The sequence below is a fragment of the Enhydra lutris genome, unplaced genomic scaffold (genome assembly GCF_002288905.1).
Source record: "Enhydra lutris kenyoni isolate GAN:26980312 unplaced genomic scaffold, ASM228890v2 scaffoldscaffold51, whole genome shotgun sequence".
In the NCBI taxonomy this organism is placed as follows: Eukaryota; Metazoa; Chordata; class Mammalia; order Carnivora; family Mustelidae; genus Enhydra; species Enhydra lutris.
The window spans coordinates 183,887-206,975 of record NW_019154135.1 but is presented as its reverse complement, the minus strand read 5'-3'; the positions used below and the strand labels follow the sequence as shown (position 1 = coordinate 206,975).

Sequence of the window (23,089 nt, the reverse complement as noted above, 5' to 3'; positions counted from 1 at the left end):
AAAAGTCGGACGCTTGACCAACTGAGCCACCCAGGTGCCCCTCACTTTTGTTTTAGATATTTATTTATTTATTTATTTGAGAGATAGAGTATATCTCTTTAACTTAAGGTTTTAGTGGTTGCTTTATAATTTATAAAATACATCTTTAACTTTACCAGTCTTAACTTCAAATACTATCATAGTACTTTTATATAAATAATATACCTCCAGTTCTTTCTTCATTTCCTGTTATTATTACAGAATTTTCCTTTACATACGTTATAAAACCCACAATACATTTTTCCGTTTCTTTTTCGTTCTAGATAATCAGTTACCTTTTAAAGCACTTAGAAGTAAGGGGCGCCTGGGTGGCTCAGTGGGTTAGGCCTCTGCCTTCGGCTCAGGTCATGATCTCGGGGTCCTGGGATCGAGCCCCGTGTCGGGATCTCTGCTCAGCGGGGAGCCTGCTTCCTCCTCTCTCTCTCTGCCTGCCTCTCTGCCTCCTTGTGATCTCTCTCTCTCTCTGTCAAATAAATAAATAAAATCTTTAAAGCACTTAGAAGTAAAAAACCAAAATCATGTATATTGACCTTGAATTTTATAATTTCTGGTACTTACTTGTTTTGTGTGTAGCTTTCCTTCGTATTAAAATTCCTATGATAGCAGTGAATTCTTTCAGTTTTGTTTATCTGCAAAAGACTTTTTAAAAAGATTTTATTTACTTAGCACACACACAAGCTTGGGAGGGGCAGAGAGAGAAGAAGAATGACTCCCAAGAAGACTCTGTGCTGAACACAGAGTTTGATGTGGGGCTTGATCCCATGAAGCTGAGATCATAACCTGAACTGAAATCAAGAGTCAGATGTTTAACCAACTGAGTCATACAGGCTCCCCAGTCTGATAAATATTTTATTTCACTTTTACCTTTGGAAGGTATTTCACTGGGAATAGAATTCTGAGTTGGCAGATTTCTTTTTCTTTTTCTTTTAAATTTTCAGCACATTAAAAATGTTATGTCATTGTATTTTGGCTTGTATAGTTTCTCAAGATTAGCTTTCTACAGTCCTTGCCTTTGTCTTTATATTTTTCTTCTTGATTTTACGCAGTTTGGCTATGAAGTGTCTGGATGGATATTGTTCGGTGTTTGTTATTCTTGGGGTTCTGTGAGTTTCTTGGGTCTGCACTTTGATGATTTTATTATTATATAAATTTCTCAGCCAATATCTCCTTAAATATTTCTTTTGACTTAACCTCTCATTTCTTTTGGAAACTCCAAAGACCATGTTGGACTATTTAATACTGTGTTACAGGTCTTGTATGCTTGATGCTGTTATTTTTCAACCCCATTTCTCTTTGTGTGTGTGTTTTTTTAAATTTAATTCTATTTTGTTTTTGATGTTCCAAAACTCATTGTTTGTGCACCACACCCAGTGCTCCATGCAATATGTGGCCTCCTTAATACCCACCACCAGGTTCATCCCACCCCCCAGACCCTCTCCAAAACCCTCAGTTTGTATCTCAGAGTCCACAGTCTCTCGTGGGTTGTCTCCCCTTCTGATTTCCCCCAGCTCACTTCTCCTCTCCATCTCCCAGTGTACTCCATGTTATTCCTTCTGCTCCACAACTAAGTGAAACCATATGATAACTGACTCTCTCTGCTTGACTTTTTTCACTCAGCATAATCTCCTGCAGTCCTGTCCGTGCTGATAGAAAAGTTGGGTATTCATCCTTTCTGATGGAGGCATAATACTCCATTGTATATATGGACCATAACTTTATCCATTTGTCTGTTGTAGGGCATCTTGGTTCTTTCCACAATTTGGTGACTGTGACCATTGCTGCTATGAACATTGGGGTACACATGGCCCTTCTTTTCACTACATCTGTATCTTTGGGGTAAATACTCGATAGTGCAATAGCAGGGTCATAGGGTAGCTCTATTTTTAATTTCTTTTTTAAAAAAATGTATTAATTTTTTTATTTGTTTTTAGTGTTACAGAATTCATTGTTTATGCACCACACCCAGTGCTCCGTGCAATACGTGCCCTCCATAAAACCTACCACAGGATCACTGGACCTCCCACCCCTCTCCCCTCCAAAACCCTCAGTTTGTTTCTCAGAGTCCACAGTCTCTCATGGTTTATCTCCCCCTCTGATTTCCTCAACTCACTTCTCCTTTCCTTCTCCTAATGCTCTCCATGTTATTCTTTATGTGCCCCAAGTAAGTGAAATCATACGATAATTGACTCTCTCTGCTTGACTTATTTCACTCAGCATATATCCTCCAGTCCTGTTCATGTTGATACAAAAGTTGGGTATTCACCCTTTCTGATGGAAGCATAATATTCCATTGTATATATGGACCATATCTTCCTTATCCATTTGTCCATGGAAGGGCATCTTGGTTCTTTCCACAGTTTGGTGACTGTAACCATTGCTGCAATGAACATTGGGGTACAGATGGCCCTTCTTTTCACTACATCTGGATCTTTGGTGTAAATATCCAGTAGTGCAATTGTAGGGTCATTGGGAAGCTCTATTTTTAATTTCCTAAGGAATCTCCACACTGTTTTCGATATTGGCTGCACCAACTTGCATTCCCACCAACAGTGTTAGAGGGTTCCCCTTTTTCCACATCCTCTCCAATACATGTTGTTTACTGTCTTGTTAATTTTGACCATTCTAACTGTTGTTAGATACCACATTGAGGTGGTATCTCAATGTGGTTTTGATTTGAATCTCCGGTTGGCTAATGACAATGAACATTTTCATGTGTCTGTCAGTCATTTGTATGTCTTCGTTGGAGAAGTGTCTGTTCATGTCTTCTGCCCATTTTTTGATGTGATTATTAATTTTGTGTGTGTTGAGTTTGGGGAGTTCTTTATAGATCTTGGATATCAGCCCTTTGTCTATACTGTAATTTGCGAGTATCTTCTCCCATTCCATCGGTTGCCTCTTTGTTTTGTTGACTGTTTTCCTTTGCTGTGCAAAAGCTTTTTATCTTGATGAAGTCCCAAAAGTTCATTTTCGACTAACACCAAGGAAATAGAAACAATCATCAGAAATTATCAACAGTTATATGCCAATAAGTTAAGCAACCTAGATGAAATGGGTGCATTCCTGGAAACCTATAAACTTCCAAAACTGAATCAGGAAGAAATTGACAACCTCAGTAGTCCAATATCTAGTAACAAAATTAAAGCAGTGATCAAAAACCTCCCAAAAAAACAAGGGCTCAGGACCTGATGGATTCCCTGGAGAATTCTACCAAACTTTCAAAGAAGAAATAATACCTATTGTCCTGAAGCTGTTTCAAAAGACAGAAACAGAAGGAAAACTCCAGACTCTTTTTATGAAGCCAACATTACTCTGATCCCCAAACCAGGCAAAGACCCCATCAAAAAGGAAAATCTCAGACCAATATCCCTGAGAAATACAGATGCCAAGATTCTCAACAAGATCCTAACTAACAGGATCCAACAGTACATTAAAAACACTATCCACCATGACCAGGTGGGATTTATCCATGGGATGCAAGAGTATTCGACATTCACAAATCAATCAGTGTGATAGAACAAATCAATAAGAGAAGAGAGAAGAACCACGTGGTCCTCTCAATTGATGCAGAAAAAGCATTTGACAAGATACAGCATCCGTTCCTGATTAAAATGATTCAAAGTATAGGGATAGAGGGAACATTACTCAACTTCATAAAATCTATGAAATACCCACAGTGAATATCATCCTCAATGGGAAAAAGCTGACAGCATTCCCTATGAGATCAGGAACACGACAAGAATGTCCAATCTCACCACTGTTGTTCAACATAGTACTAGAAGTCCTAGCAACAGCAATCAGACAACAAAAAGAAATAAAATGTATTCAAATTGGAAGTTGTCAAACTCTCCATCTTTGCAGATGACATGATACTTTATATGGAAAACCCAGAGGACTCCACCCCCAAACTACTAGAACTCATAGAGCAATTCAGTAATGTGGCAGGATACAAAATCAATCTACAGAAATCAATTGCTTTCTTATACACTAACAATGAAAAAATAGGGAAATTAGAGAATCGATTCCATTTACTGTAGACCAAGAACCATAAGATACCTGGGAATAAACCTAACCAAAGAGGTAAAGGATCTGTACTCGAGCAACTACAGAACACTCATGAAAGAAATTGAAGAAGACACAAAAAGATGGAAGAGCATTCCATTCTCATGGATTGGAAGAATAAATATTGTGAAAATTTCTATACTGTCAAGAGCCATCTATACTTTCAGTGCCATTCTGAGCAAAATTCCACCGGCATTTTCTGAGGAGCTGGAAGAAAAAATTCTAAAATTTGTATAGAACCAGAAAAGACCCCGAATTGTTAAGCAAATGTTGAAAAAGGAAAACAAAAGTGGGAGCATCACGTTGCCCAATTTCAAGCTTTACTACAAAGCTGTGATCACCAGGATAACATGGTACTGGCACAAAAACAGACACAGTGGAACAGAGTAGAGGGCCCAGATATGGACTCTCAACTCTATTGTCAACTAATCTCTGACAAAGCAGGACAAAATATCCAGTGGAAAAAAGACAGTCTCTTCAATAAATGGTTCTGGGAAAATTGGACAGCTGCATGTAGAAGAATGAAATACGACCATTCTCTTACACCATACACACAGAGAAACTCGAAATGGATAAAAGACCTCAACGTGAAGCAGGAATCTACCAAAATCCTAGAGGAGAACATAGGCAGTAACCTCTTTGACATGGGCCACAGTAACTTCTTTCAAGATATGCCTGCAAAGGCAAAGGAAACAAAAGAGAAACTGAACTTTTGGGACTTCATCAAGATCTCTTTGTGTTTTAATGTGAATAATTTTTCTTGATGCATTTTCAAGTATACTGTTCTTTTTTGGCTGTTTCAAGTGTAGCAATTAGTGTATCAAGGAAATTTTTCCTCTCTGACATCCTTTTTATTTTATTTTATTTATTTTATTTTTTTATAAACATATAATTTATTTTTATCCCCAGGGGTACAGGTAAGTGAATCGCCAGGTTTACACACTTCACAGCACTCACCATAGCACATACCCTCCCCAATGTCCATAACCCCACCACCCTCTCCCAACCCCCTCCCCCCAGCAACCCTCAGTTTGTTTTGTGAGATTCAGAGTCACTTATGGTTTGTCTCCCTCCCAATCCCATATTGTTTCATTTATTTTTCTCTTACTCCCTTAACCCCCCCATGTTGCATCTCCATTTCCTCATATCAGGGAGATCATATGATAGTTGTCCTTCTCTGATTGACTTATTTCGCTAAGCATGATACCCTCTAGTTCCATCCACGTTGTCGCAAATGGCACGATTTCATTTCCTTTGATAGCTGCATAGTATTCCATTGTATATATATACCACATCTTCTTTTTCCATTCATCTGTTGATGGACATCTAGGTTCTTTCCATAGTTTGGCTATTGTGGACATTGCTGCTATAAACATTCGGGTGCACGTGCCCCTATGCATCACTACGTTTGTATCTTTAGGGTAAATACCCAGTAGTGCAATTGCTGGGTCATAAGGTAGTTCTATTTTCAACATTTTGAGGAACATCCATGCTGTTTTCCAGAGGGATTGCATCAGCTTGCTTTCCCACCAACAGCGTAGGAGGGTTCCCCTTTCTCCGCATCCTCGCCAGCACCTGTCATTTCCTGACTTGTTAATTTTAGCCATTCTGACTGGTGTGAGGTGGTATCTCATTGTGGTTTTGATTTGTATTTCCCTGATGCAGAGTGATGTGGAGCACTTTTTCATGTGTCTGTTGGCCATCTGGATGTCTTCTTTGCAGAAATGTCTGTTCATGTCTTCTGCCCATTTCTTGATTAGATTATTTGTTCTTTGGGTGTTGAGTTTGCTAAGCTCTTTATAGATTTTGGACACTAGCCCTTTATCTGATATGTCGCTTGCAAATATCTTCTCCCATTCTGTCAGTTGTCTTTTGGTTTTGTTAACTGTTTCCTTTGCTGTGCAAAAGCTTTTGATCTTGATGAAATCCCAATAGTTCATTTTTGCCTTTGCTTCCCTTGCCTTTGGCGATGTTCCCAGGAAGACGTTGCTGCAGCTGAGGTCGAAGAGGTTGCTGCCCGTGTTCTCCTCAAGGATTTTGATGGATTACTTTCTCACATTGAGGTCCTTCATCCATTTTTGAGTCCATTTTCGTGTGTGGTATAAGGAAATGGTCCGATTTCATTTTTCTGTATGTGGCTGTCCAATTTTCCCAACACCATTTATTGAAGAGGCTGTCTTTTTTCCATTGGACATTCTTTCCTGCTTTGTCGAAGATTAGTCGACCATAGAGTTGAGGGTCTATTTCTGGGCTCTTTATTCTGTTCCATTGCTCTATGTGTCTGTCTTGATGATGACAGCTTTGTAATAGAGCTTGAAATCTGGAATTGTGATGCCACCAACTTTGGCTTTCTTTTTCAATATTCCTATGGCTATTCAAGGTTTTTTCTGGTTCTGTACAAATTTTAGGATTATTTGTTCCATTTCGTTGAAAAAATGGATGGTATTTTATTAGGGATTGCATTAATCGTATAGATTGCTTTAGGTACCGTAGACATTTTCACAATATTTGTTCTTCCAATCATGAGCATGGAACATTTTTCCATTTCTTTGTGTCTTCCTCAGTTTCTTTCATGAGTAACTCATAGTTTTCTGAGTATAGATTCTTAGCCTCTTTGGTTAGGTTTATTCCTAGGTATCTTATGGTTTTGGGTGCAATTGTAAATGGGATTGATACCTTAATTTCTCTTTCTTCTGTCTTGTTGTTGGTGTATAGAAATGCAACTGATTTCTGTGCATTGATTTTATATCCTGACACTTTACTGAATTCCCATAAAAGTTCTAGCAGATTTGGAGTCGAGTCTTTTGGGTTTTCTACATAAAGTATCATATCATCTGCGAGGAGTGATACTTTGACTTCTTTTCCAATTTGGATGCCTTTAATTTCTTTTTGTTGTCTGATTGCTGAGGCTAGGACTTCTAGTACTATGTTGAATAGCCTTGGTGATAATGGACATCCCTGCTGTGTGCCTGACCTTAGCAGAAAAGGTCTCAGTTTTTCTCCATTGAGAATGATATTCAGTGTGGGTTTTTCATGGATGGGTTTGATGATATTAAGTAAGTACCCTCTATCCCTACACTTTGAAGAGTTTTGATGAAGAAAGGAAGCTGTGCTTTGTCAAATGCTTTTGCAGCATCTATTGAGAGTATCATATGGTTCTTGTTCTTTCTTTTATTTATTTTTTTTTAAAGATTTTATTTATTTATTTGACAGAGAGATCACAAGCAGGCAGAGATCTGGCAGGCAGAGAGAGGAGGAAGCAGGCTCCCTGCCGAGCAGAGAGCCCGATGCAGGGCTCGATCCCAGGACTCCGAGATCATGACCTGAGCCGAAGGCAGCGGCTTAACCCACTGAGCCACCCAGGCGCCCCTGTTCTTTCTTTTATTAATGTATTGTGTCACACTGATTGATTTGTGGATGTTGAACCAACCTTGCAGCCCTGGAATAAATCCACTTGGTTGTGGTGAATAATCCTTTTAATGTACTGTTGGATCCTATTGGCTAGTATTTTGGTGAGAATTTTCACATCTGTGTTCATCAAGGATATTGGTCTCTATTTCTCCTTTTTGAGGGGGTCTTTGTCTGGTTTTGGGATCAAGGTAAGGTAATGCTTGCCTCAAAAAATGAGTTTGGCAGTTTTCCTTCCATTTCTAATTTTTGGAACAGTCTCAGGGGAATAGGATTTAATTCTTATTTTATTTATTTATTTTTAAAAGATTTTATTTACTTAACAGACAGATCACAAGGAGGCAGAGAGGCAGGTAGAGAGCAAGAGGAGGAAACAGGCTCTGGGCTGAGCAGAGACCGCAGTACAGGGCTTGATCCCAGGACCCCGAGATCATAACCTGAGCTGAAGGCAGGGGCTTAACCCACTGAGCCACCCAGGTGCCCCTCAATGCTTATACCCCTTAATGCTTGGTAGAATTGCCCTGGGAAGCCATGTGGCCCTGGGCCCTTGTTTGTGTGGAGATTTTTGATGACTTCTTCAGTCTCCTTACTGGTTATGGGTCTGCTCAGGTTTTCTACTTCATCCTGGTTCAGTTGTGATAGTTTATACGTCTCTAGGAATGCATCCATTTCTTCCAGATTGTGCAATTTGCTGGTGTATAGTTGCTCATATTATGTTCTTACAGTTGTTTGTATGTCTTTGGTGTTGTTTGTGATCTCTCCTCTTTCATTCATGATTTTATTTATTTGGGTCCTTTCTCTTTTCTTTTTGATAGGTCTGGGCAGGGGTTTATCAATCTCATTAATTCATTCAAAGAACCAGCTCCTAGTTTCATTGATTTGTTTTACTGTTTCTTTTGGTTTCTAGTTCATTGATTTCTGCTCTGATCTTTATTATTTCTCTTCTCCTGCTGCATTTAGGCTTTCTTTGCTGTTCTTTCTCCAGCTCCTTTAGGTGTAGGATTAGGTTGTGTATTTGAGACCTTTCCTGTTTCTTGAGAAAGGCTTGTATCACTATATATTTTCCTCTCAGGACTGCCTTTGCTGTGTCCCACAGATTTTGAACCATTGTGTTTTCATTATCATTTGTTTCCATGAATTTTTTTCAGTTCTTCTTTAATTTCTTGGTTGACCCATTCATTCTTTAGTAGGATGCTCTTTAGCCTCCATGTATTTAGGTTCGTTCCAAATTTCCCCTTGTGGTTGAGTTCTAGCTTCAGAGCATTGTGGTCTGAAAATATGCAGGGAATGATCCCAATCTTCTGGTACCAGTTGAGACCTGATTTGTGACTCAGGATGTGCTCTATTCTGGGGAATGTTCCATATGCACTAGAGAAGAATGTGTATTCTGTTGCTTTGGGATGGACTGTTCTGAATAGATCTGTGATGTCCCATCTGGTCCAGTGTTTCATTTAAGGCCTTTATTTCCTTGTTGACTTTTGTTTGGATGATCTGTCCATTTCAGTGAGGGGAGTGTTAAAGTTCCCTACTATTATTGTATTATTGTCCATGTGTTTCTTTGATTTTTTTATTAATTGGTTTATGTAGTTGGCTGCTCCCATGTTAGGAGCATAGATATTTAAAATTGTTAGATCTTTTTGTTGGACAGAGCCTTTGAGTATGATATAGTGTCCTTCCTCATCTCTTATTATAGTCTTTGGCTGAAAATCCAATTGATCTGATATAAGGATTGCCACCCCAGCTTTCTTTTGATGTCCATTAGCATGGTAAATTGTTTCCCGCCCCCTCACTTTAAATCTGGAGGTGTCTTTGGGTCTAAAATGAGTTTCTTGTAGACAGCATATAGATGCGTTTTGTCTTTTTATCCATTCTGATACCCTGTGTCTTTTGATTGGTGCATTTAGCCCATTTATATTCAGGGTAACTATTGAGAGATACAAATTTAGTGTCATTGTATTGCCTGAAAGGTGACTGTTACTGTATATTGTCTCTGTTCCTTTTTGGTCTACTACTCTTAGGCTCTCTCTTTGTTTAGAGGATCCCTTTCAATATTTTCTGTAGAGCTGGTTTGGTGTTTACAAACTCTTTTAGTTTTTGTTTGTCCCATAAGGTTTTTATCTCTCCCTCTATTTTCAATGATAACCTAGCTCGATATATAGTGTTCTTGGCTGCATGTTTTTCTCATTTAGTGCTCTGAATATATCATGCCAGTTCTTTCTGGCCTGCGAGGTCTCTGTAGATAAGTCTGCTGCCAGTCTAATATTGTATGATACAGACTTCTTGTGCCGGGCTGATTTCAGAATTTTCTCTTTGTCACTAAGACTTGTAAGTTTTACTCTTAGATGATGAGGTGTGGACCTATTCTTACTGATTTTGAGGGGGGTTCTCTGTGCCTCCTGGATTTTGATGCTTATTCCCTTTGCCATATTAGAAAATTCTCTACAGTAATTTGCTCCAATATACCTTCTGCCTCCCTCTGTCTTTCTTCTTATTCTGAAATCCCAATTATTCTGATATTATTTTGTCTTATGGTATCATTTATCTCTCCAATTTTCCCCTCGTGGTCCAGTAGTTGTTTGTCTCTCTTTCGCTCAGCTTCTTTATTCTCTGTCATTTGGTCTTCTGTATCACTAATTCTCTCTTTGGCCTCATTTATCATAGCAGTAAGAGCCTCCATTTTTTATTGCACCTCATTAATACCTTTTTTGATTTCAGCTTGGTTAGATTTTAGTTCTTTTATTTCTCCAGAAAGGGCATTTATTTCTCCAGACAGGGTTTCTCTAATATCTTCCATGCCTTTTTCGAGCCAACTAGCACCTTGGAATCATCATTCTGAACTCTCGTTCTCACATAGTAACAATGTCTATTTTGATTAGGTCCCTAGCCTTCAGTACTGCCTCTTGTTCTTTTTTTTTGTGGTGAGTTTTTCTGCCTTGTCATTTTATCCAAATAAGAATAAAATAAAATAAAATACTAAAAGGGTGGCAAGGACCGCAGAAAAATGTGCGTTAACCAAATCAGAAGAGACCCCAAATCATGGGGAGAAGAAAGGGCATAAAAAGAAGTTACAAAAAAAATTGAAAAAAAAAAAGAAAATATATATATTAGACTAGTAAATAGGACAGAGCCACCCACTTGATTTTGGGAGTATTTTGGTCTCTTAGTAGAAACTGCCTTCCATAATTTTAAAGAAAGAAAAAGAAAATGTATATATGTATATATATATACATACACACACACACACACACATACACAAATATAAGGGTTAACATGTTGAAGGGATGGAATATGACTGTAAAGATGAAAATTTTAAAAAAATTTTAAAAAGGAGTTGATAAGATAAGGTGGTTGGGAAAAGAAAGAAAAAGAAAATGGAGAGAATTTGCTCATTCTGGAGACTAGAGCAAACCCTGTGTTAGATTTAGGGTATATTTTGATCTATTAGAAGAAGTCGTATCGCAAAATTTTTTAGAAGAAAAAACCCTATGTGTATACAAAAGATAAAGTTAGATACAATGAAGGATAAAATATGACTATAATAATAAAGGTTAAAAAAGATTTTTTTAAGAAAGGTATTGTTAAGATAAACTAGTTAAAAAATGTTAAAAAAAGAATGAGTAAAAGTTAAAAAAATTAGAATAAGAAAAAAAAATTGAAGAATTTAATTAACTTTGCAAGACTAAAGAATCATGCGGAGAAAGCCATGAATTCCATGCTTTGCTTTCCCTTCTGGAATTTGGCTGTTGTCCTTGATTAGTGAGCTTGTTTTTGGCCGGATTTCTTGCTGATCTTCTGGGGGAGGGGCCTGTTGTAGTGATTCTCAAGTGTCTTTGCCCGAGGTGGAATTGGACCATCCTTGCCAGGGGCCGGCCTAAGTAATCTGCTGGTATTAGCTCTTGGGAACTTTTGTTCCCTGAATGCTTTCCGTAGAGTTCTGGAGGACTGGAATGAAAATGGCCGCCTATCAATCTCTGGCCTGGAAGAGCCGAGTACTCGGGGCCCCACTCCTCAGTGTGCCTTTGGCCAAAGCATTTAATCACTCTCATCTCCCTGGTCTCCCACCGTGCTCTGAGCTTACCCGGCCTGTGACTGAGCGTTTCTGTCTCTGGCACACAGCCCCGTTTGGAGTCTCCAAACCCAGCAGATCCCTGCCACTCTTCCAGGGGTGTCTCCCCGGATCTGCCACTTGTGGGGTCCCTGCTCAAAGATCAGTGGTCTGACTGTGCCATGGATCTCAGTTTAAGGTAACCCCAACCTGAGCGCTCACTCCTCAGCTCTGTCTCTGTATCCAGCTCCCCTACTCTCATACCTCCAAGCTCTGCGATACTCAGACACCTCCATCCTTCTGTGACTCCACAGGACCTGAGACCACACTGTCGCCGCAAGAGCTCCACCCCTGCTTAGCCTCTGGAGCAATGTACCTCAGTGGAACAGACCTCTAAGCTCCGCTGCTTGCGAGGAGCTGGCCCCTCCCCCTGCAGTCTATCTTCCCATCACTTCTGATTCACTTCTCGCATGTCCTACCTTTCAAAGAGGTCGATTTTCTGTTTCTAGAATTGCTGCTCTTCTTCACTTCGATCTCCTGTTGGATTTGTAGGTGTTCGGAATTGTTCTATAACTATCTAGCTTAACTCCTGCTACCTGATGTTATCCCAGCCTACTGCCATCTTGACTATGCCTCCCCAGCTATCACTTATTGTTGAGTGTTAGACTTATAATGGCGATATGGCTGGGTTTTGTTATACTTGCTTGGCCTGTCCTTTTTTTTTTTTTTTTAAGATTTTATTTATTTATCTGACAGAGAGACAGTGAGAGAGGAAACACAAGCAGGGGAAGTGGGAGAGGGAGAAACAGGCTTCCCGCCGAGCAGGGAGCCTGATGCTGGGCTCGATCCCAGGACTCTGGGATCATGACCTGAGCTGAAGGCGGACACTTAACAACTGAGCCACACAGGGGCCCCATATTCTTGGCCTGTCTAGAGAACATCAGTCTCATATCTTTGGTTGGCTTTCGACAGGAATTTCCTGCCCCACTTGAGTGGAAACAGACCTCTGCTTGTTTAAGGAGACAGCCGATGGCCCAAGAAGATTTTATATCCCTCCCCAATCAGTAGAGATTTTTCTTCTATCCTTCCTTGTGTAAAATTGATCTTTACATATATCATAGGGGCTGGAAGGGTTTCCTAATCCTTTTGCAGGGCCAGATTGCTTTTGCTTCTATTCCTCTCCATCAAGCAGTATACCTTTGCCTGTTCTCTGTGGGCTCCCTCCTTAAGCAACTTACAGCTTTCGTCCTGTAAGAGAAAAAGGTATATGAAATGGGCACAGCCCAGTGCCCACCCTGTAACACCCATAGCTCACTTCATTCTCACCTGTACTGCTAAAGAATATCTTCTTCCCAAGCGTTCTTACAGCATCCATTGGAGGCTGAAGGGAAGAGCTTACCCTTAAGTGCAATTTGCCCTTGTGTCTTGGCTACCCAGCTTTCCACAGTGATACATTAATCCACGCTAGGCCTCTACCATTTTGTTAAAATGTTGGCTGACGTGTTCACGTCCACAACTTCTACCTGTACTTTGGTTTGTTGGCACAAATGATTTGTTGTCTTGTCTCTCCTTGGGGGACTTTGTTCTTCTACCCAAATACAAGACTTCAGATTATTTTGCTGCCTTGTGACCCTTAGGTCTCTGATGGAATCAAAAGGAGTTATCCTTTTATAGATTATCCAAACTTTTTCTTGTCCGTGTGAGAGGGACATTTGTTGTAGCCGTCTATATCCTAAACGGAAGTGGAGTCTCTATGGATGCTTGTGTTTTTTTGGCTCCTCAGGTGATTCTAATGAACAGAAGGATTGAGGAATATGACTAAGAAAAAGGATTTTTTTAGGAAGTAAATTTGCATTATAGAACTTCTGTTGGTATGAGTGTCATTAGAATTCTAAAACCAAATCCTACTAGAGTCTTCCATGACATTCAGAATGGAACATTGAAAGACTTAGAATAGAGGGTAAAAGATCGTATTGCTTCCCTTAACCAGTTCTGGAATATTTCTGATCTTGACTGCAAATTCTACCTTTCACTGTTCATAATCAGCCTAATTATTTTCAGAAGGAAAGCTATTTACCTGATGGTTTTTACGGAGAGAATTGGAGGTGGTAGTGTGATTTTCCAGGTATCACTTGTTGACTGAAATTCTGGTTCACTTTCAGTGTCTAGTCAAGATCCTGTTACTCTGCACAGTGGAAGCATTTTAATAATCAAAAAGAGAATCTATAATCATGCACGCATTTCCTTGTCAACAGAATCGCATCGCAAAACGCAGCAGGAAGCTAGTGGACTATGACAGTGCCCGCCACCACCTGGAAGCTTTGCAGAGCTCCAAGAGGAAGGATGAAAGTCGGATCTCAAAGGTAAGAATTGATCCAACTGTTGACGCCACTCTCCATATTATATGATGTATAACGACTTTTCTTTTTAAAATTTAGCATAACTCAGAGATAGCATAACCCATGGTTGGGTTCAGTTCCCAACCATGACAATAAAACAAATATTGTAATAAAGCCATCAAATGAATTTTTTAGTTACCCAGTATATCTGAAAGTTATGTTGATGCTATACCATAGTCTATCAAGTGTGTAATAGCATTGGGTTTAAAAATACAATATTTTCATTAGAAACACTTTATTGCTAAAAATTTTATTACGTGAGCTTTCAGCAAGTCATAATCACTGATCATAGATTATAACAAATATAATGAAAATGCTTAAATATTGCAAGAATTACGTGAATGTGAGACAGAGACATCAGGTAAGCAAATGCTGCTAGAAAAGTGTTACCTGTAGGGTTGCTTGGTGCAGGGTTGCCACAAACCCTCAGTCTGTAAAAATTTTCAGTGTCAGTAAAGCACAGTGAAGCAAAGCGTAGCAAAACAAGGTATACCTGTTATTTCCTTTTTAAAGGAGAGTGGAATTAAGACAGAATTTAAGCTGATACATGGTACTTGTGGGCTGCTTTCCCTAATTTTTATAAGGTTTTTCATGTGACTTTAGAGTACACATGGCTGACACTGACTCACACATTTTGGTCAGAGTAAACCTTGGCCCCAGCAATACTGCAGGCTCAGTGAAAGTTAATGTGTTCTTCCACTTCTTTCTGTGTTTAAGGTCCATATTTAAAGTTAAAAGGCAAATTCAGGGGGTGCCTGGGTGGCTCAGTGGGTTAGGCCTCTGCCTTCAGCTCAGGTCATGATCTCAGGGTCCTGGGATTGAGTCCCGCATTGGTCTCTCTGCTTGGCGGGGAGCCTGCTTCCTCCTCTCTCTCTCTGCCTGCCCCTCTGCCTACTTGTGATTTCTCTCTGTCAAATAAATAAATAAATAAAATCTTTAAAAAAAAAAAAAGGCACATTCAGATAGAAAACCAAATTTGAAGTTCTAAGACATAACCTATGGTTTCCAGAGAGTGCAGTTATGTGCTGGGCTTGTAGAACATTCGTTTTCTTTTAGAATACCCATTTCAGTAGCTTTTACTATGTAAGCCAGTCACTTACAGACGCCAACTGACGCCTAACTATTCCCTTTGCTTCCAGTCTTGCCTCCTCCTATCTGCCTACACACAGCTGTCGGAATAGTATTTCTACATCACATATCTAGATATGTTTCTCCACTGCTTGTCTTTTAATGGCTCAGGTAGCCTGTAGAAAACAAATCTAAATTTCTTAGTGTGCATATGAGACCTGCGCAACTTGGTTATGACTCACCTGTTCGTCCTAATCAGCTTTGAATCTTCTTTCCCCTCTGCTCTTCCTTTCATACCCACACCCTGAACTAATGCTCTCCTGACCCACACATCAGTTCCTGAGCAGCCACGATGACAGCTGCCCTTTGCGTAAGACACCTTAGGTGCCAGGCACCCTCTCATCTGTGCCATTGCTTCTTAATACTCATGATACCTGTGAAGTGGGCATTACCATCTCCATTTTATCAGTGAGGCATCAGAGATGAACGTTAAAACCATTTCACAAATTGACACCATTAGTAAGCTGGGATTCTAACCCAGGGAACGCCACCTTTATGCATTGTAGCACCTCTCCACCTGCTTCTTCATGGAACATTTGCTGATTCTTCAGATTCCTTTAGAATATCACTTTCCCTATGGAACCTTCTGTTTCTGTACCGTCTTCCCCAGTAGCATGCTCTGCAGTAGTTTGTAAGTGCTAGTTTGTGATGTAATTACTTAGATTTCTCACTAGATGGGGAAGTCCTTTGGGAAGTATCCATGTCCAGTATCCAGAACAGAGCAGTGTATGGGACAGGCAGTTATATTTTTGTGGCCAAGCTGCCAGGCTACAAAAACAACCATTGTAATCAAGTCAGTTTTTGTGTCTTAATAAGACTTATTATTTCGGGGCGCCTGGGTGGCTCAGTGGGTTAAAGCCTCTGACTTTGGCTCAGGTCATGATCCCAGGGTCCTGGGACCGAGCCCCGCATTGGGCTCTCTGCTCAGCAGGGAGCCTGTTTCCTCTCTCTCTCTCTGCCTGCCTCTCTGCCTACTTGTGATCTCTGTCAAATAAATAAATAAATAAATAAATATTTTTTAAAAAATGTCTTACTATTTCACTGTTATTGAAGAAAATTATGCGAATTTTGTTTTTTGGTTTGTTTTTGAGAGGAATATGCGTGTGCTTGTGAGTGGGGGAGGGGTGGAGGGAGAGGGAGAGAAAGAATCTTAAGTAGGCTTCATACCCAGCCTGGAGCCTGATGGGGGGTTCAGACTTACCCTGAAATCATGACCAAAGTCTAAATCAAGAGTCAGATGCCTGACCAACTGAGCCATCCAGGCACCCCAAAATTATGTGGATTTTAACTAGACAAATTTCTTTTTTTTTTTTAATATTTTATTTATTCATTTGACAGACAGAGATTACAAGTAGACAGAGAGGCAGACAGAGAGAGAGAGGGAGGGGGAAGCAGGCTCTCTGCTGAGCAGAGAGCCCGATGCGGGTCTCGATCCCAGAACGCCGAGATCATGACCTGAGCTGAAGGCAGAGGCTTTAACCCACTGAGCCACCCAGGCGCCCCTTAACTAGACAAATTTCTGTCCTTCTCAATATGCTGTAAAGCTATTCCCTTTTTATTTTAAATGCTGTTGTTGTATATAGAAATGGCTTGTGTTTCAATGACATTTTTTTAGTGTAAACACTTGTTATGTGTCTTCTAGGCAGAAGAGGAATTTCAGAAAGCACAGAAAGTATTTGAAGAGTTTAACGTTGACTTACAAGAAGAGTTACCATCGTTATGGTCAAGGTAAAGTTGCTTCTGTACAGGGTGTCCACATCCCTTTTAAAAAATCAAGAACAGGGAAATCCCTTCTCTTGTCTTTATTGCTTGTGATGCTAAAGCGCCATCTAAGAGAAGTGTTCTATTTCTGTTAATTTTAGGCAATAGCTACTTGCCACATATGGTGAGCTGTTGAACACTTGGATTATGGCTAGTATGGTGGAGGAACTGCAATTTAGATTTAATTTATTTTGTTTCGATTCATTTAAATTTAAATAACAACATGAGGCTAGCAACTATTCTATTGACCGTAGAGTTTTAGACCTTGATCTGTTTCTCAAATGGGGCCCCAGATCTCAATTCGAGGCATGTGGAGAACTGCCCTTAACTTTGAAATTTACAAGGATACCTTTTAGCTCTTGGCAGGACTCCATTTATTCCGAGAGGTCATCTGGTGTTCCAACTTTGATGTCAAACCTCTGCTTTCAGTTCTGACCTTTTAACCTGAACTTCATTCCTGTTTGAAGGGCTAAATATTCTTCTTATTATGGGTACTCTGCATTTCCTGTGGCATTAAGTGCATTGTCCCTCCTTTGTCTACTTTTTCCCACTCAGTGGTAGAACCAGGAAGTTGTTGGATGAAGTGGGTCCTTATGTCTCTCAATTTACATCAGTGCGTCATACTCCCCTGCCAAATAAACAGAATTGTGTTCTCTGTGCAACCCTGCTTTAAGGCAAACCATCTAGCCCAGCTTCCAACCAGATTGGCATCCCTTAAAACCTTCCTCCATAGATAATCTGGAGTTCCTACTTATCCTCTAAAATTGTCAGCATTTTGAGGGTCTAGAGTGGAATTTATCCAAAAATTGAGTTTGCCTCAATTTTTTGCCTGGAGTAGGCACTCCATGTTTATTTTTGAACTACTGAAATAACTGGAGGAAATTCTGGTTAGTTCCTGATAAACTCAGCCTGTAGGGCATGACCACTTCAATGTTCAGCCATAACCCGAATTTTAACATTTGTGAAATTAGGTCATCGCTCATCAGAATGTACTCATTCTTTCAACATCTGTATTTCTCTTTGTGGTACTATCATTCCTGGGCTCCCAGACTACAAACTGTGGAGTCAGAAACTATAGAAAACCAGAGGACCATCAAAGGAATCAATCCATCCTTTTTCTCTGTGGTCTTCTGGATTGGTCTCTCTCTCCCTATTCTCACTGCCACTGCCCTTACTCTCACTGTGGGTAATGATGGTGGTCTTGTCCTCACATTTGTGTCTTTGACCTCATCCTGTCCACCTTGTCATTCAGAAGCTCTACCTTGACAAATCTTTGTGGTCTGCTGAGCAGCCTACTGTGTGTGCCCAAGGAAGAGGATTTTGAGCAGCCTGAACATATAAAACTTCTAGGGATACAGATGAAGCAAATACCTATTCATAATTTTAATTGAAGTATTCATGCCTTTTTAAAATCACAAATTATATGAAATTATATATTTTTAAGAAATCTATTTTACGTGTGCTTGGGTGGCTCAGTCTCTAAGCATCTGCCTTCTGCCTTCAGCTCAGGTCATGGTCCCAGGGTCCTGGGATCAAGGCCCACATCAGTTTCCCTGCTCGGCGGCAAGCCTGCTTCTCTCCCTCCCACGCCCCCTGCTTGTGTTCCCTCTCTCTGTCAAATAAATAAATAAAGTCTTTTAAGAAAAGAAATGTATTTTACACTCATATTTCAAGCAATACTTGTATCTAAGATCTTTATATCTGTCTTTGGCATCCATGTCTTCGTCCTCATTAAGGACACTCATCAAGTCAGCTGGTAGTTCCCCAGAGCTTATTATCTTCCCCCACAGATATCCCGTTGGAAACACAAGTTGTCATTTGCATACAATTTAGACAGTTACTCTGTTCTTTCCCCCTCTAAAGGAATTTTTGTGGTCTCAAATGTAATTACTTACTCAATTGCTTTTTAAACTGATTTTGCAAGAGCTAAGGTACCACAATACTCAGCACTTCCAATTATGAGATAATACTTCTGGGGAAATGGCCAAAATTGCCAGAACACAGTTATTATTTGCCTTAATATGTATTGGGTGTGTAACGAATTTCTTTTCCTAATGTTCTCTGTAAGAATTCAAAACCAGCGATGACTGATGTCATTGAGGCTTATGTGTCTTCCCCAGATAGTATTTGGTCATTCAGTGTAAGAATCTGTCAGAGTATCTTGTAATATGAAAGACTTGATAAGAACTTAAACACAATGGGAATATTTGAAGGATAAATTTGGAGGGAAACATTTCCCCTCATCTGGCCAAATGCAATCTCAATGCTTCGGTGCTTTATAATCCACTGACTTATTCCCACACTCAAGGCTCACTCCTTTGTATGTCCTGCCTTTTGATGAAAACCTAGTTTAGGCCTTTTCAACATTTTTTTTGGTTTTATTTAAATTCAATTAATTAACATATAGTATATTATTAGTTTCAGAGGTAGAGTTCAGTGATTTCATCAGTTACATATAACATCCAGTACTCATCACATCTCATGCCCGCTTTCATGCTGATCACCCAGTAACCCCATCCCCCCACCCTTTCCCCTCCAGCAACCCGCAGTTTTCTAGAGTTGAGAATCTCTTATGGTTTGTTTCCCTCTCAGATTTTGTCTTATTTTATTTTTCCCTCCCTTACCCTTTGATCCTGTTTTGCTTCCTAAATTCTGCATATGAGTGAAATCTGTCTTTCTCTGATTTATTTCATTTAGCATAATACCCTCTAGCTCTATCTACATCATTGCAAATGGTAAAATTTCAGGGTTTTTTGATGTCTGAGAAATATTCCATCGTGTGTGTGTGTGTGTGTGTGTGTGTGTGTGTGTGTGTATGTATTACATCTTTATCCATTCATCTGTTGATGGACCTCTGGGTTCTTTCCATTGTTTGGCTATCGTGGACATTGCTGCTAGAAACATTGGGGTACGGGTGTCCCTTTGGATCACTATATTTGCATCTTTTGGATAAATACCATCTTATGCTGGGTTGTAGGGTGGCTCTATTTTTATCTCTTTGAGGACCCTCCACATCCTCACCAACACTTTTGTTTCCTGATTTGTTAATTATTTTTAGGCTTTTATATATATATTGTATTTTTTGACTGTATTGTGTGTATTGTGTGTGTTTATGTGAGAGAAAAAGAGCTCATTTATTATTGAATACTGTCTATTTTCAGGTATCATTTTATGTACTTTGCATGCATAATCTCTAATTATCACAATTACCTATACCCTCATCTTACAAATGAGGAGGCCAGGGATGATACTGGTTAAACACTTTGCCTGATACTGTAAGGTTTATAAATCCTAAAGCTGGCCCTTAAATAGACTTCTGTGCTGTGGTACCTCCTGTAAGTCCTGATGTCTGATGTAGGCCTTCTCCTTACATACAGTGAGACTGTAAGCAGACTTTCAATAAATAACATTTATTTCATGTAATCGTTTTATAAATACATATGTTTTCTTCCCAGCCATATTACTCACCTTGAGATTGAAGTTAGCACTTTGCGTCTTCTGTGCCTCCCTCCTGTGGTGAAATGAGTACTGACAGCAGCGGTATTTAAGGAATGTCCTGGAAGAGGGGCCTGCAGATGAGCCTGAGGGGAAATAATCACAGATGTAGAAGACCCAGAAGAGTAGTACCTCAGAAGCCAAGAATGGAGAGAATTTTACCAGTGAAGGAGTGCCAGGAGAATCACTTATAAAACAGAGGTTAGGGGCACCTGGGTGGCTCAGTGGGTTAAGCCTCTGCCTTCGACTCAGGTCATGATCCCAGGGTCCTGGGATCGAGCCCCACATCGGGCTCTCTGCTCCGCAGGGAGCCTGCTTCCTCCCTTTCTCTCTCTGCCTGCCTCTCTGCCTACTTGTGATCTCTGTCTGTCAAATAAATAAATAAAATCTTAAAAACAAAAAACAAAAAAATGGAGGTCAAACAGCGGAGAGGAAGAGTGTATTGCTTCCAGGGAAGCAAAGGGAAGTTTCCAGATAGGTTCCAGCTGAGGGTGGGGTCACAAGCCTGACTGCAGGCGCTGGAGATACCATGGTTGGTGAAGCAGGATCTTGACTAAGATGGACCTGAGGAATCGTGGCAGCAGGTAGTTAAGAGGGTTAAGAGTTAAGAGGGCAAGGGAAGCCTTTTAAAATAGCCGTTACTGTTTTGAGAGGTTGACAGCGGCAGAGGCACATATGGGATAATGTAGGACTGAGATTTTCTGGAGCAAGTGGAGGGTGAGGGATAAAGACCAGGTGTTGGTGGAACTGGGCCACCCAGTGGTCCCCCAGCATCGAGAGGCCTACACTTGATAAAGCCAGATGCTGAGCCCGAGGGGGCAGTAGCCTGGAAGAAAAGGGCCAGTGATCTCAGAGAGATTAAAAAAAATTAGCAAGTGGAACAGAAGTGAATGAATCAAGGATCTTGTGGTCCAGGAAGTGAGAGTAGGGAGTGTTCTCATCTCGGTTTGAGTGATGGCAAGATCCAGGGCTCACAAGGTCAGTGAGCCAGGAGTTTCTTATTTGCATGGAGAGTCATATTGTGGGGATCTGCTGTGCTTGTGTTAGGGCCCAGGGAAGGGGAGAGAGGGACGTCATGAGACGCATGCTGTGGGTACGGTGGAAAGGGTGGGGCCTGGGAGGTTGGGAGATGAGCCGTATAGGGGCTGAATACGTGTGGCTTAAATCTCAGAGGAGGTGTATCAGTGTGCTCAGAGCCTCAGGATCCGGGGCCAGATAGAAGAAAATTCTTCCTTCTTCCAGTCCACCCCCCTAGTTAGTGCGGGATGGTGGAGGATGTTTCCTCCATTGCAGGGGGCTCAGGGGGAAATAGTGACCCCACCCTGACCCACACAGGCTTCCCTTAGGGCATCGCCAGGGCAGCTTGTCTTGGCCTTGCGAACCTTGGTGGTGATAGCTCAGCTCTTAATCCTTCCCACTGTTTCCAAGGACAAAGCACTCTCTTAATAAGGGATTGAAGCTGGTCTGACGGCTCACCAGATGGGGTCTGAGGATGCCTCAGAGAAGTCCTTCAGGGAAGTAGGAATGTCTCAGAGCCCCGTGTTTATGAAGACCTTGTGAAGTGAAACCTCACTATACTCACAGCCTGCTGCTGTTGGTGGATGTACGCCTCCTGCTGGTGACATCAGTTTTCTACAAGCTAAGGTAGCCGCGTACAGTCAGAATATGCCCTTGCAGTGGGACGAATGCACACTAGTTCTTTCATTCATTCGTTGAATATTTACTGCATGCTTGCTCTGACCAGGTGCCTTATTAGTGCCTCTGGTAGTGAATGAGTCAAAGGCGTTCCCTACTTTAAAAGAGTCTCTGATTTCATAAATTGACGATTATCTGGTCAATTGCATCAAAGATAGTCAACACTTTTTTTCTAAGTTAAATACATGCTAGTTGACTTAAGTTCTAAAATATACCATAAAAATATTAGAAAACTGATTGATATTTGTTTAGTCATTCTCAACAAGGTATTCCTGGCACCGCACCAATTATTTCCCTAAATAATACTCTCTTTTCTAGAGAGAGAGAACGAGAGTGGGGGTGACAGGGAGGGACAGAGGGAGAGGGAGAATCTCAAGCAGACTCCACAGTGAGCATGGAGCCAGATGCAGGGCTCGATCTCACTGCCCTGAATCATGACCTGAGCTGAAATCAAGAGTCTAACGCTTAACCCACTGAACCACCCAGGTGCCATGATAATAATTTATATAAACTATATATCAGATATTGATATAAACTATATATCAGAAAATAAAATTTAAAGACAGAAGAACAGGAACTCTTGTTTTTGCTAAATGTGTCCAAGGATCAATATGTTTAATAGTAATTCCCTTACAAATAAACAAGAAAAAAATAAGCACTAAGAAATAAACACAAAATATGAATAGGTGACTCACAAAAGAAGCAAAACTAATGGCTAATAAATAAATGAAGAAAAAAGTATCAACTTTAATTAAAGGAATATAAGTATGAAAGTCAGCAAAGTGTTAACTCTTGCCTATCAAATTTACAACGGTTTTGTATAACCTCATGCTGAGAGCTGAGGCAGTGGAAGGACCCAGCCTGGGTGGGAGCAGCTTGGGACTAGTCATCAAACTTCTATGGTGTCTGCCTCTCACACAGCACTTATATTCAAGAAACTTACTCCAAGGAAAGAGTAGAGCTGTGCACCAAGTCTTAATTCATAGATCTTCATTAGGGTTTTATTTTGAAAATAAAAACAATACTCACCAATGAAGGTCAACTACACCCTACACAACTC

General features: G+C 40.4%; 1 protein-coding gene across 2 annotated transcripts in view; it reads left to right on the top strand.

Annotated features, from left to right (window-relative positions):
- Positions 1–23,089, top strand: part of LOC111157046 (amphiphysin) — a 245,862-nt gene that overhangs the window by 140,405 nt on the left and 82,368 nt on the right. For both annotated transcript variants that reach the window (XM_022518258.1, XM_022518257.1), the window contains exons 6-7: positions 13,807–13,914; positions 16,721–16,806. In XM_022518258.1, coding sequence (XP_022373966.1) covers positions 13,807–13,914; positions 16,721–16,806 — 194 coding nt within the window. The remainder of the gene's footprint in view (positions 1–13,806; positions 13,915–16,720; positions 16,807–23,089) is intronic.